This window comes from Canis aureus, chromosome 1, assembly GCF_053574225.1.
Source record: "Canis aureus isolate CA01 chromosome 1, VMU_Caureus_v.1.0, whole genome shotgun sequence".
In the NCBI taxonomy this organism is placed as follows: Eukaryota; Metazoa; Chordata; class Mammalia; order Carnivora; family Canidae; genus Canis; species Canis aureus.
Window position 1 is genome coordinate 45500903 of NC_135611.1, and position 14320 is coordinate 45515222.

General features: G+C 44.0%; 1 protein-coding gene across 13 annotated transcripts in view; it reads left to right on the forward strand.

Annotated features, from left to right (window-relative positions):
- The window catches only part of TIAM2 (TIAM Rac1 associated GEF 2), a 131394-nt gene that overhangs the window by 115425 nt on the left and 1649 nt on the right, over window positions 1-14320 (forward strand). For all 13 annotated transcript variants that reach the window (XM_077897839.1, XM_077897846.1, XM_077897853.1 and 10 more), the window contains 11 exons: window positions 374-553; window positions 3067-3135; window positions 3686-3811; window positions 4662-4770; window positions 7529-7708; window positions 9321-9439; window positions 10440-10548; window positions 11159-11217; window positions 11896-12001; window positions 12908-12995; window positions 13370-13524. In XM_077897839.1, the coding sequence (XP_077753965.1) occupies window positions 374-553; window positions 3067-3135; window positions 3686-3811; window positions 4662-4770; window positions 7529-7708; window positions 9321-9439; window positions 10440-10548; window positions 11159-11217; window positions 11896-12001; window positions 12908-12995; window positions 13370-13524 (1300 nt within the window). The remainder of the gene's footprint in view (window positions 1-373; window positions 554-3066; window positions 3136-3685; window positions 3812-4661; window positions 4771-7528; window positions 7709-9320; window positions 9440-10439; window positions 10549-11158; window positions 11218-11895; window positions 12002-12907; window positions 12996-13369; window positions 13525-14320) is intronic.

Consider the following 14320-nt stretch of genomic DNA (forward strand, 5'->3'; position numbering starts at 1 on the left):
GGCTCCCAGGGCTGTTCTGTACGGGAGGCTCCTCAGTGTGCTCTTAGGAAGCCTCAAGCTTGGTTTCAGAGCAGCCTCAAACCGATGGCTAGTCCCATACGTTGTTTTTTAGTTTCAGTACGTAAGAACCATCTCTCAGCTCTTAGGACAACAAAAGACAAAGCATTATGTGTCCGCACTGAGCTCATATCTTTACTACCGTTATCTTAAATGACAGCCAGACTCTTCTGACACGACTGAGACCACTTGCCCTTGATTTTTGCCCCTGTGAGGCTGCTGAGAGGGTGCTGGGCAAGGGTAAATTAAACACTGGCTGGCTGATAATAATGGAGCACGTCCTGTACGTTATTTTCCCCGTCTCGCCGTCTCTCAGAGTGCAGAGCAGATCACCGTGCTGTGTAGGAGTTTCAACGACACGCAGAGTAACGGCATGGAAGGGCCTAGGGGGACTCGGGACCCACCTCCGAGGCCACTGGCTCGCCACCTCTCTGATGCAGATCGCCTCCGGAAAGTCATCCAGGAGCTGATGGACACGGAGAAGTCCTACGTGAAGGTAACGGGAGACGGCGCGCGTTCTTGCCTGCTCGGTCTCCCTGTGGTGGCCAGCTGTGTGTCGGCAGGGGTCCCCAGGCCACATCTGCCCAGAACACCAGCTCATGGTGGAGCTGCCCTTGAAGTGTGGATTGCTGCCCAAGAGGGTGACAGGGCGGACGAGCTGAGAGGACTTGGGGAAGAATTCGATTCTCCGCTCATGTTGTTACCAAGGCAGCTTTCGCTATGGAAACAGATGTTCTGGTTTGTCATCTGCAGTCCGTGGGAAGGGAGTCTGTGCTGTGGGAAGAGAGGGCTGGGGGTAACTTTAGGGGATGAGGCCCCGGGGAGCAGCTTGCTCACAAGCAGCCATCGGTGCGGCCCCCAGACCTGCCTGGTGGAGGTCGCCACGTAGGACAGGTCCCACACAGGGCCGCTCCCACCCACGGAGCGGTAGGTGCCAAGAATCTTCGGTACCCGGAGAATTCACTTACTTTTCTCTGAGGCCCCCAGTGAGTAGTTGGAGAGACATTCTGTGGCAAACACTGGCACCTGGGAAGGAGGAGAGTTGTTCTGTGTAAGTGTCTGCTGGAGCCTGGCGCTACCGTAGCCCCTGGCTGGCCAGTCGCTGGGAGCATGGCACAGGCGGTGGGCTGAGAATCCCCCGTGCTCCGCCTCAGTGGGGTGCTGCGGCCTTGGGCGGTGCCCTCCAACTCCCTCTCACCGGTGTGCCCTTGTTCCAGCATGCCTGCGCGGGCGCACACACACATGCACGCACAGCTATCAGCTTTCTCCACAGGGCAGATCTGAGCTTCCCCTTTCATTAACGTTACTGCCGTTTTATCCGGACTCGGCCAAAGGCCTGTTCACAGGTAGCCCAGGAGAACTCCGCAGAGCTCCTCCTTTTGATCCCATAGGGGAGAAGGAAAAGCTATAGAGTGGACTGCTGAATTTCAAATCCCATTATGTCTCGTCCCGTATCTAATGTGGGGAGATGACATGAACATCAGGGAGTGCAGACTAGATTTCTGGATCACCCTGTGATCACGATGGCTTTCCCGAAGCCCCTTTGTGTGTCGTGCAGTTTGAGGCTTTGGAGACCCTCTGACCTTTTGAGGGAGGGTGTTCATGAGCTTTCACCCACTGAGTCGAGGGCGGAGTGCAGTTTCTGTTGCTGCTGTCAATGCTCTGTTTTACTGTTGGGCCCCGGTGCACCGGGAGGGTTGTCGCACTGAGATGCTGGTGGAGTGTCAAGGTGGATGTTCTGGGTGAGCTACACAAAGAGGACCCTTCTCTCTGCAAGAAACCTGCATTTGTTTTCTTAGGGCTGCAGCTGTCTGGCGCCGCGGCTCAGAGCCCCCCTGCTCTTGGTGTAAGTCCTCCTGAGCAGCACCAGCCGGCACGAGGAATGAGGGCAGCCCGTCACTGTCTGACCAAATAACCAGCACCGGGTGCCTATTGTGATTCACACACACACACCATTTTTATTTTGTAATTTCTTTTTGTGGCTGACGTTTAACACGGGATTTTTACTTCTTGTTCATCTAACCTTGATCCCTGCATGCAACTTGGAATTTTCAGCATTGGTGTGTTCCCTGAAATACAGTTCAGTAACTTCTCACATCTCCCTGCTCTGAGGCGGTTGCTGTGGAAGATGGTGAGGGAGGGAAGGCCAGGGAGCTGTTCACTGTGACACAGTAAAAGGCATCACAGGCCTGTCCACTGGCTCCCAGGACCTATGCCATAAGGTTCTGGAGGCTTTGGGCTCTTACAGAGCTCTTCAGGTCTCCACTGTAAATGAGGGAGCAAAGTAGTGGACTTTGTAATCAATTACAGCGTTTTCATACTTAAAATTCTTCAGAATAAATGAAACAAAAAATCTTTCCTATTACAAAATTATATACTGGTCTTAGCTTCAAATTATTACATAAACCCATTATCTAAAGAGTTTTATAAACGCAGTCTACTCCCACTATTTTATACTGTTGGAGCCCAGTTCGCTGGAGACTCAAATATGGCCTAGATTATAAATTATGACTGCATTTAATCTTTGAAAATTTTTCCTTGTATTCAAATATGGGAGTTTGAAATTCTGCTAACGTGCCAACCCCAAAGTTGAAGAGCTTCCCAGATCTTGTCCTGTCCCTCTCAGCTCCACGGTGGGGCTGTCACCATGCTCCCTGATGCACAGGAGGCGGCGAGGTGAGCTGGTCACGCCCGACAGGGGTGCCTCGCCAGAACTCCCCTTCTCCGCAGGCAGGTGGATGTTCCCGCTGCACTTGTCCACAGAAAGAGGCAGGCTCTGCCACCAGGCTGTCTAAGCAGAATCGGTGGTCCAGCTGCTGAGTGCACTGTGGTATTAGCCTCTGTGAATTCCATCAGAAATAATAGCAACCACTTTTAGGGTCATGAATTTTAACAAGACTTGAAATCCATCATTCCCAGTGGGAGTCTGGAGCTGTGGTCAGGGTTGCTGGAAATTCTTGGATATTTTGGAGACACGCACGATGAAGAATCTTTTCTTCTATCTTTCAGGATCTGAGCTGCCTCTTTGAATTATACCTGGAGCCACTTCAAAATGAGACCTTTCTCACCCAAGATGAGGTAATCGGTCCCCTTCCCCCTATCTGCTAACACACACGTTAGTCTCTGTTTGTCCTTTAGTGGGTCTCCCCAGAGGTTTTATCTGCTGATCCCCAAAAAACATCCAGGACTTCTGGATCATCAGAGGGACTCAGGCATGGCCTCCTTCAAACCCTTTTTAATGTGGCCTCTGCAGCAGCAAGAGTTTACCCATGCAAGATACTCGATGTCCTTTTTTAAGAGGAAGGTGTGGTCAAAAGTTATTCTTTAATTCATGACTTGACAATGTTAAATATCAGGAATTAGATCTTTTCTGCTGACTTCCATTTTTCAACAATTTGAATCCCAAAAAACGACCCATTTATAAAGTTATTTTAGAATTCCCAGAACCAGAGCTATAAAAACTCTGTGTATAAACTATGTCTCGGAGTGAACATGCTGCCTTCTTTCAAGGATTTAGTTCTGTCTGCTTCTTGGTAAACAATTTGGGATTAGTCTGTGCCTCTGGGATTAAAGTGTTCTCTGGGTCTTCATTGCTGATGTCCTCTTTTCAATCCTGGCCTTCATATAGATGGAGTCACTTTTTGGAAGTTTGCCAGAGATGCTTGAATTTCAAAAGGTGTTTCTAGAGACTCTGGAGGATGGGCTTTCAGCATCATCTGACTTTAATATCCTCGAGACTCCTTCACAGTTCAGAGTAAGTATTTTGGACTTGAGTTTAAAGCAAAAAGAGGTGGATAGAGTACAGAACTTTCCCTTGAAAGAGAAATTGCTGTCCCTTGCCTATTAACAAGGTAAATTCAGTGCTTTCATTGCACAGTTTTCCTCTGCCAGGCGGTAAAAGAAGGCTGCATTTTTATCTTGAGTGGTTCTGGTAATCAGATGTCTGGGTGGCACAACTTACGTAGAGTCTGCTTGGTGGTTGACCATGTCCACCACACTTTGCTCAGATCTACTGAAGGGTGTGTAGGGAGTTTGCTTCCGAAGCAGGAGCACCTACCCCTGCATCTAATCTTTCACCTTCATGGTCACATAAGGCTGGGATGCAAAACCTAGGTCAGTGGTTCTTCTACGGAGCCCAGTCTCCAGTGTGAGCACCAGTGACTGGTGAGGAGCCCCTTCAGGGAATCAGATGCAAGACAGAAGAAAGAGGACAGGGCAGTGTGCAGACAGAAGCATTTGTCCCGAGTAACGCAGAGTTGGCTTGATTAATTATCCTCTCACATCATCCATATCCCACTTTGTCAGATGTATTTTTGTAGAACTTTCGTTCTTGTCCTTTGATTGCCCGTGGTGTCAGTAGGCTCTGCTGCCAGAAAGCTTTCAATCAAACTAAAGATCTGCTCAGGGAATGCCAGGCTGTTCTCCGTCTGCTGTGAAAATGGGGCAGTCCTGGGTTTATTTCATTTGGTGATTTCTCTGAGGCATTAGTGCTCTGGTATCTGAAAGACAGATGCCATGGATGCACCAAAGCAGTCAGATGCCATGCCGGAGCCAGCAGACATTGATTAAACCATCTCCAATGTGACTTTTCCCTCCCCTTCTAGAAATTACTGTTTTCCCTTGGAGGCTCTTTCCTTTATTACGCGGACCATTTTAAACTGTACAGCGGATTCTGTGCTAATCATATTAAAGTACAGAAGGTTCTAGAGCGAGGTAAGTTGTTCATACCTTTTAGCTATGCTTTTTTAAAAACTATTAACCGTGAATTTGCATTTAATAGATAGAGATAAGTGCAGTTTAATGGATCATGTTCCATTCTTTACCTGTAAATTAACAGACATTAAAAGGGCAAATTCTCAGTTTATTTCAGTTTATTGGTAACAGTGAACATGTGTCCTAAGAGCAGAGATGTTTCTCTGCCATGTGTCACTTTGCTGTTAAATTACCTCTGGATTCTTTTTTTTTTTTTTTTTTTTTTCCCCAATATTCCTTGATCTAAACACTGGGAACCACCAACCACTGGAAGAGGACAGGAAAGAATGTATGCCGTTTTCTTCCTTTCTCGTTAACCTTCGTAGGCTTGGGGAGCCACTGTGAACTGAAGCAGTGTATTAACTAAAGTTAAGGTCTTTTTGAGGAAGCCAGGAAAACACTCAGCAGCCCACATCCTGTCCCCGAAGTACTTTTCATCTCTCTACATTTTTATCGTTTATTTTATTGGCTTTTTAACAGAAGCCTTTATTTTTTTGAAGCCCAGGCAGTCCTATGTGGTTGACCTCGTTACTCTCCCCTTTAGTGCCAATGCCAGACGTTACTCTGTGGGGCTGAGAGAGGTGCCTGGGTGCCGGAGGCCCCGTGCCGTGGGTTGGTTCAGGCACAGGGCCAGTGCATCATGCCGCCTGAGCTTTCAGGAATGGGCTGGTCAGTTGGCCCAGCTGGGGAAGTGCATTTGAAGATGTGATGGCAGCCATGACCTTGTTCAGGTCCACGCATACTGTAGGGAGTTTGGGGCCACCATCACCCTCACTGTGGTGGTTCAGTCTATTCCTGTAATGCCCACACCAGGAATGTTGGTTCACCTGATGCCATTCTGTTACTGGAGACTTCTTTCTGTTGCCCACACCTCTGAGATTCAAATTCTCAAATTTGTGTGTCTCGGAAGTTTTTCTATCCATTGTAATTCTCACCTGTGGTGGCAGAGGTAAGAGGGGGAGAATCAGCGATGTAGGCACAGGACTGAAGGTTGGGAGCAGCGGTGATGCGGTGTGCACAGAGAGCAGACACACAAGTGCAGGTCCTCAGAGTTTCAGGGAGGCTTGACACTGGAAGGTGTCTTAGGGAAATACATGTACTCCTGTTGACGTTCATCTGAACTGTCTCCAGAAAAGGTTACCAGGTCCCCTGCGTTCCCTTATGGGAACCAGGGAACAAGACAGGAACCTCCTGAAGCCTAAACTATTACAATGTCATACATTTCTTGGATAAAGATGACTTCCCCCAGGGCTTGGATGCCTTCTTTAGAACTACAGATGGCCTCATGCAGTTCACTCCCATTATGATTTGCCAGCTCTCTCGAAGCCAGGGAACCAGGGCTCTCTTCTGTGACAGTGGCAAATGTTTAGGGAGACGTCTGTATTTGAACTTTTTAAATTACATCAACAGGGCGGTAGCAGCCAAGGTAAATTCCAAGCCCCTTCCCCTGCTGTCATTATACACTTCTAAGTGGCATCGTCCAATAGGGTCTGAAGGTTGCCCTTCAGTGTTTCTTTCTCAAAACCAGGGAACAGTCTCTCTGCGGTACCATGGAAGGCATGTAAAGTTTATCCCAACACTCAGAGCATTTAGCCAGTTCCACTGATGCATCTCTGCCATTTGGTTGAAATCTGGATCTTTACAGTATTGTAGAAGAGCAGGCTCAAAGTTAAGAATGGAGTCTTAAAGTGCTTTAAGTGAACAAATGCCAGCCAAAATCCATCTCCTCTACTTACTTAAAAAGAGATCTGACTCCATCGGCATTTCCTTCCAGGAACACCTTCTTACTGACAATATGCCATAAAATTAAAGCCTATCAATCCTTTGCTCAGTTCTGAACTCAGTTCTGAAGGATCAGCTCACCATCCACTTTGTCTGGTGGTCACATTCAAAATGGTACTGCATCTCCTAGAAATTGTAGATTTTTGCCTTTGTGACAAAACCCCAAATAGGGGTGTAATTTCATTCAAATTGGCTGAATTACAAATGGCTGGTCAACCATTGTCAGCAAGTGGAATCCAAAGCAGCAACTGGTACCCCCAATAGCACTCTCAAAACTAGAAGGGGTTGGGTTCCTGTGTGCCTCCTTCATAATGTCAGACACTGGACACAGGTAGATTTCCCTGCCCGTAGAGGTCTGAAGGTCACATCTGGTGGCACTAGATGGCTCAGAGCCATGGAGGTGAAGGCTAGAGTGCTTATCAATTTATTTTAAAAGGAAATAAGTCCCTACCTAAGCGTATAGAATAAATTAATCTGTGGGAGGACAGTAGGGAAAAAATACTAGTTTATTTTGCTGTATGATTGTTTTGAAGGGTAGGTGTAGGGTCTGGATAATACTCTTTTGTGGCTTTCTAAATTGGCTGAAGCTCACTTTTTAGGCGCCTCTAACAATGTCTCATGGGTTTGCATGTGAATCTGCCTTTAGAGTCAGACATTTCTACATTTCAACTTGGTGTTCCTCTTTAGTGTACAGACTATACTGTGTAGACAGCGTAGTAAGCTCCTTTTTTTCATGGGATTTGCCACAGGCTGTGATGCTGAATCCATGTTGACAGCTGGGTGCTTGACCCACTTAAGTATTTGGGTTTTTATAAAGAACAGGCATTAGCAACACTGCAGAAGTGGATGATCTATGACTCCATTAAAAACTAAATGAAGTAGGGTTTAATTCATCCTGCTGTGCTCTTCTAAGGGTCTTTTATCCACCTGCTTGTAGCTAAAACTGATAAAGCCTTCAAGGCTTTTCTGGATGCCCGGAATCCTACCAAGCAGCATTCCTCCACACTGGAGTCCTACCTCATCAAGCCAGTTCAGAGAGTGCTCAAGTACCCTCTGCTGCTCAAGGAGCTCGTGTCGCTGACGGACCACGAGAGTGAGGAGCACTATCACCTGACAGGTAAGAAAACTTTCTGCAGACTGAATGTGACAGCCGCCAAGTCTACGGGACCCTTCTTCTCTAGAGCCCCTTCCTCCTTTCACATTCTCAGATGTTCCTCAGTACTGTGATTATTAATCTTAGATATGATTTTACTCTGTGAAAATAGCTCTACGGCCATCACTTTAGGTGGGCAGAGTTCTTTGGCAAAATTTTGTCTTTGGAGTAGCTCCAAGCCACCCCTCTGGAGGGATGGTTCCATTTTCATTTTTCAAAGTACGTATTTGAGCTCAGTGATTTGAAATCCATTACTTTGGGTCTCGGTTAGCAGAACTGTCCTGCCAGAACTGACATGGGGCCTCTTTCCCTACCACCTTGTGAGTTTTTGTGTTGCCTGCTGCCCAGTGCTGCTGATCAAATCCATTGGGTGAGGCTCCACCTTGTGGGGATTTCAGAGCAGAGCCCAGCTCCACAACCCAACTCCTAGTAACAGGTTATGCTTTACAGCCGATGCTGTAACCTCAGAAATTACTGGCCTAAGATACAATTTATCAAATACACAAAGCTCCTCAATTTGATAGTAAGTAGAGTATCCTTTAAAGAGCTGTTGTGTTTGCATGAGAGAGATATAGTGATTTGTCTTCTACATGTGAAAACTAGGTGGTCTGGTAATTATTACCTGTAATAAAATACCTGGGTAGAGTAACAAATTTATTAATAAGTATTAACAGTGAAAAGGATGTCAAACTGGCTCCTTTTTCTATGACAAGCATACTTTCATAATAAGTAACAATTTTTTAACATGGAATTTAAATTCTACAAATAAATGCTACAAATTATGATTAATATTCAAACAATGTGTGAAAATGTCCTTTTTCATTAAGATGATGTTTAAGTGGGTCAAGAACTGCCTTCCAAACTTCCCTCCAAACTGAACTAAAATACTGAATCAAGAGGACGAAATACGAAAAATACTAAATTTATAGGTAACCTGAAATTTTGCTTTTTGACTTTGCCAAAATCATTTGTCTCTAGCACACCCAAGTAGAAAATTATAAATAAGCACCATGTATAAATGCAAACAGTTGCTCTGGTCATTTGGGGCATTTACAGAGATATTGGTAAGTTCTTGCTAACAAAGTGTTGTAGTTCACAGCTGGCCCAGAAGAGAGGCAGAATTTAAGGGTAGGTATCCCACTGGCCAGTCAGTCTTGGCTCCACTTATTTCTCTCTTCAGATGTCTGGCAAAATACCTAACCCTTCTGCATCTCAGTTTCCTCATCTGCGAAATGGGATTGATTACAGTTCCTACAGTCATTGAGTTACTGTGGGGATGAAATGACGAACATAAACCACCTGCCATAGAATCTGCTGAATAGAAGGTGCTTGATCAGCGTTAGCTGTTATTATAAGTGATACTTTTTACCTCTGTTTTGCCTCATTTAAAAGAGAACTGGAGGTGGGAGATCATTCTGCTGTTCTTCATCATAATGACTGGAGTACACTAGGCTGCTGGGCTGCAGCGGAGTATGGTGCTTCTGTTAGTAAGAACTGGTCTTGAATCCTGAGCTGCTTCATTACTGCTGTTGGTAGGACTTAAACAAAATTTATAAAATAATTTCATATTTTTCAGAAGCACTAAAGGCAATGGAAAAAGTAGCGAGCCACATCAATGAGATGCAGAAGATCTACGAGGATTATGGGACTGTGTTTGACCAGCTAGTGGCAGAGCAAAGTGGAACAGAGAAGGAGGTCAGCAGAACTTCTAGATTCTGAGAGGCTTACTGCATTTGCTCACTGGATCTATAGGTGACCTCCAGACTAGGCTGCCGTGTTCTGGCTCTTCTAGAGGATAATATGCCTTTTTTTTTTTTTTTTTTAATCTTAATGCTTGCAATAAACCACACCATTTAAGTATAAATGTTATATAAAATTCATTACACTGTTGTAGGAATGTAACCCTATGTCATCTTCACATTGTACAAAGGACAACAAGAAATATCTCCAAACTTATATTCCTGTCTCCACCTCCTTTTCCATGGGCTATGAGGCAAGACTCACCCCCGGGGCAGGCACGCAGATGGAGCGCAAAAGCTGCAGAGGGAGAATGAATACAGGATGTGGGTGCCAGCAGATATCAGTACCTGATATCTAGTATTGGTGGCTACCTCCTTACTTACAGAACTAGTTTAAGTGGAATTTGACAGTTCCTATGTTTTTATTTTCTCGTTGATTATTACTAAATTAGAATCTTGAGCTTTTCAAGTCTACATGTAAGAAAACAGCTTCAGTAGAGAAAGGCCAGAATAGAAAACAACTGGAGTTAAATTTTTTGTTATGGTTTTCAGTGTTGGTACTTTTTTATATTTGCAGGCCTAGTGTAGGTTATGGATCAGGGGTAGTAACTGTGCTAGAGCCTGAGGTCAGTATTAATGAAGACACTTTGGATGGACCTCTCGAACTGTGGTGGAATGGATGCTAGGGAGTAGATCATGAGGCATGTATCACTTACATATGTGTGCAGTGAACCAAATGCCTTCCCATTTATGGTATTTTCCAAAGTTTGATGCTTCGCTCGTATTTTCAAAACCTGTATTATTTAAAGGCCCTGTGTTTACAGGGGCTATAAAAATCACATTGAATATACTTGCATTTGAGCAATCCCCATATATACATATGTGATTCACTGTCTAACATACGACAGCCTGTCTCTGTGGTCTCCATGTCTTCTTTATCTCCTGTTATGATACAGGTAACAGAACTTTCCATGGGGGAACTTCTGATGCACTCTGCAGTTTCCTGGTTGAATCCATTTCTGTCTCTAGGAAAAGCCAGAAAGGACCTTGAGCTCACAGTGTTTGGTTAGTATCCCATTTGAAAGGATGTAAACTTAAGGCTAGTGAGAATGAGGAACTTTTTAAATCCACCAGTTCAGCTAACTCCTGATTTTCAGGAGTTAGAATCATTGCTATAATGGCTTTTGACTTAACAGAGCCAGCCTCCAACTATTTAAAATGCTGTCGCTCTGCATACTCATTTTCTTGTTCTCCCTTCTGCTTGGCTTAGTGGTTTTGGCCAAGTGTTACAGGAACAGATCTCCTGAGGCTATTTTGAAACTGCTATCTTAATTGTTTGCTGCATTTCAGAATGTCTTAATTCTCACTAAGACTGATTATAGACAGTGTATTCTCACTGAGATGAACACCATGTCCTCAGATTTCAATAAAACCAGAATTTTTAAAAAATCCCCCAAATCTACTTCAGATAATCGCTTTTAAATAAGTAGGTACTTTTGCATCATTCAAATATGACCAGAGGGAAGCACCATTTATTCACTCTTGTGCTAGCATAGTGGGATCCTGGAGCTTCATAAGTTTGAAGAGCTTGGTTCTATTAAAACATTCAGCCTAGATCAACTTTGGAAAAAAGTTTGTACAAAATAATGAAAGACTTTTCTTTTTTCTTCTTTAGTTTTTAAAAGAGCTGTCATATTGGTTTATAAAGAAAACTGCAAACTGAAAAAGAAACTGGTAAGATGAGAAGTACATTTAAGCAAAGCTACCTTTTCATGGCTCTGTCCTGTTAGTGTTGATCTGAGAAGTCTGCTCAGCACCAAGGCCCCACTTGACTAACGGGACTTACTCCTAGTGTGACCAGCCGAACCAGCTATTAGTCTATTTCTTATTCTCCCCACAATGTCTGTTTTAAAAGAAGATGTAGACAAACACCTGTGCTGGAGCCTACACAGAAAATCAGCTTTCATATATCCGAAATGGTCCATGTTTGCTCCATACACATAAAAGACTACGTAACTTTGATTTGTTTTCAAACAACTTTACCTTGGTTCAAAAAAAAAAAAAGAAAAAGAAAAAAGAAAAAAAAAAAAAAGCTTAGTTGTGGCTACCATAAGCCATCAGAGTTATTACCATTCAGAGGTAATGAGGACATATAGAAGGCTTGGCTTGGCTGTCATTCTTGCTTGGCATCTAGAAGTCTGCTCCCCAGACCACAGCTCTGGCTTATCCCCACACAGTGTGAGCTCTTTGAGAACGGGAAGCATACCTGACCTGATTCGTTTCTGCACCCTGATGCTCCCACGGCTGCAAGGAGCCTTGCACAGGGAGAATTAAAGCTTCCATTCCATGCACACCTCCTCTGTGGGTGAGAGCTTGCTCTAACACTTTTCTTGGGGGGCTTTCCTATTACAGCCCTCGAATTCCCGGCCTGCACATGGCTCTGCCGATTTGGACCCATTTAAATTTCGCTGGTTGATCCCCATATCCGCACTTCAAGTCAGACTGGGGAATACAGCAGGTAATTGTTTCATGTGGGATGATGCCAGGAAAAAGCATTTTAAAGAGACTTATTTGCATTGTGGAATGAAAAACCAGAAAGAACTTTGGGGATAATTTTTGAGTTTTATTTTATAGGCAAGGAAAATGAGGACAAGAGAGGTTGTTACGATGTTGCTCTTCTTGTTTTTGCTCTTTTACAGACTTTTAGAGAAAGTAAATGCCAGTGGATTGCTTTTCTTTGCCAACTACCTCTCTTCACTCTCTTCACTGTTTATTTTCACTATCAATGGTTTTCAACAATTTTTTCTAATATCCTTGATACCCTAAAATTTGTTAAAGAAACAAAGGACCACAATTTAAAATTTAAGAATTTTTGATACACCAGAAAGTCTCTTCAGTTTAAGCAGTATTATAAGTGATACTAGAAAAAAAAATATCTTAAAGATCTTCAGTCTTCCATCTTGGAAAATGTTCAGAGATCTTCTAGAATAACCACATTCTGGTGACAGTGCCTCTGGTGACAGAAAGGACCAGCAGTCTAAGGCATGCCGCGATGGTCTGGGTCCCTGCTTCATTTTTGTTTTGAAGCGCTTATGTTTCCTAACACGGGACTGACTTTGGGCTGGCCTGTTTTACCTCAAGTACCTGGGCACATCCTGCTGTTCCTTCCAAAAAATACAATGAACTAATGGGGTTGAAAAACAGGATCCCTTTAACCTCTTTCCCGGAGAGATGGAATCCAGGGCCAGGGAGAAAGCATGTTAAGAGGGATAGAAAACTTTACCAGGAAATGTAAAAAGTAATTACAAAGTATTTTTGATAACGATCTGTGAAAGTCAAATGATAAGAGGACAGAGAATATTTGACTTGAGTTTTGAACTTCCATCTTTGGCAAAGTCGTAGACCCTTGTTTTCTTTTACACAGGGACAGAAAATAATTCCATATGGGAACTGATCCATACGAAGTCAGAAATAGAAGGACGGCCAGAAACCATCTTCCAACTGTGCTGCAGGTATTATTGACTTCCAAAAATTAAAGCCAATAGGAATAAGACAGAATTACACTATCTTAAAAACGGGAGTTTATTTTTAGTGCTCTCCTGAATTTTGATGACTTCAAGATCACACCCAGCCTCCCCCCAAATGGCAACTGTGACTGGAGTAGAACATACTGGTTAAATATATATCCAGATTTTAGTGTTCAGAGGCGCTTCAAGAAGGATTGCTTCTCCTTTTGTAAGTTAGGAGGCCAAGGTGCCCAGAGGTTGGGTGACGTGCTGTCAGTCTGGCCCTGAGAGCAGTGATGGGACACGTAAGGACTGGGGAATGTGGACACGATGCAGGTGACACTGGACAGAACAGCTATTTTCTCTTCTCCCCTCACCAGTGACAATGAAAGCAAGACCAACATCGTCAAGGTGATTCGGTCTATTCTGAGGGAGAACTTCAGGCGTCACATCAAGTGTGAGTTACCCCTGGAGAAGACCTGTAAGGATCGCCTGGTTCCCCTTAAGAACCGAGTTCCTGTTTCAGCCAAGTTAGGTGAGAACTTTGCTGGCCTTGTGTTTATTGAGGACCATCTGAGCTTCTCTGTGGAAAATATATGTTCCTGCAATAACAGCAGTCCATCCTCGCTTTGTCAAGTACCAGGGGTAGCTTGGTAAGCTCTGAACCAGACACCCGAATCCAGAGTGGTGTGTGAAGGTGGTGGCGATTTTATTTCTGATTTTATTTCCTTTTAAGAAAGTGAAAAGGCCTCTTGCTCCTAGACCTTGTATAAGCTCTAATCACCCCCAACTCCCAAGTCCTTGCCTTACTACCAGCTGACGCAGTCTCTACACTTACCATCTTATCTGTTTCTTCCACCAAGATGTACAGAAGTCCAGGGGTTGGGCTTTGTTCACTGCAGCAATCCCAGTGCTCAGAGAAGTTCAAGTCATCTAGAAAGCCAATAGTTGGTGAATTAAGGTCAAGAAACCTTATATTCATTCTTAGTCAAATGAACACTCCAAAATAATCACTCCAAATCAAGCTCTTAAACTGTATACCTTTAAAATTCATTTAAATTTTTCTTTTAAATTTTCGGTTTAAAACCCTCTTCTGTATTAACTGTTTTGTTAATATCTTTGGTCTTATTTGTAGTCTTTCCTTTTTCCTTTTTTTTTTTTTTTTTTTTGTTACAGTGTAACCTCTTCAGATTCACTGTATATTTTCTATTTTTTTCCTCTATTGCCAAAATAAGCTGTAGACATCAAAACTATGCTGTAACTGCCCACAGAAACATCACAACTGAGAGCCCCCCTTTTCCCTTCAACGCAAGAGAAAGAAACACACACAG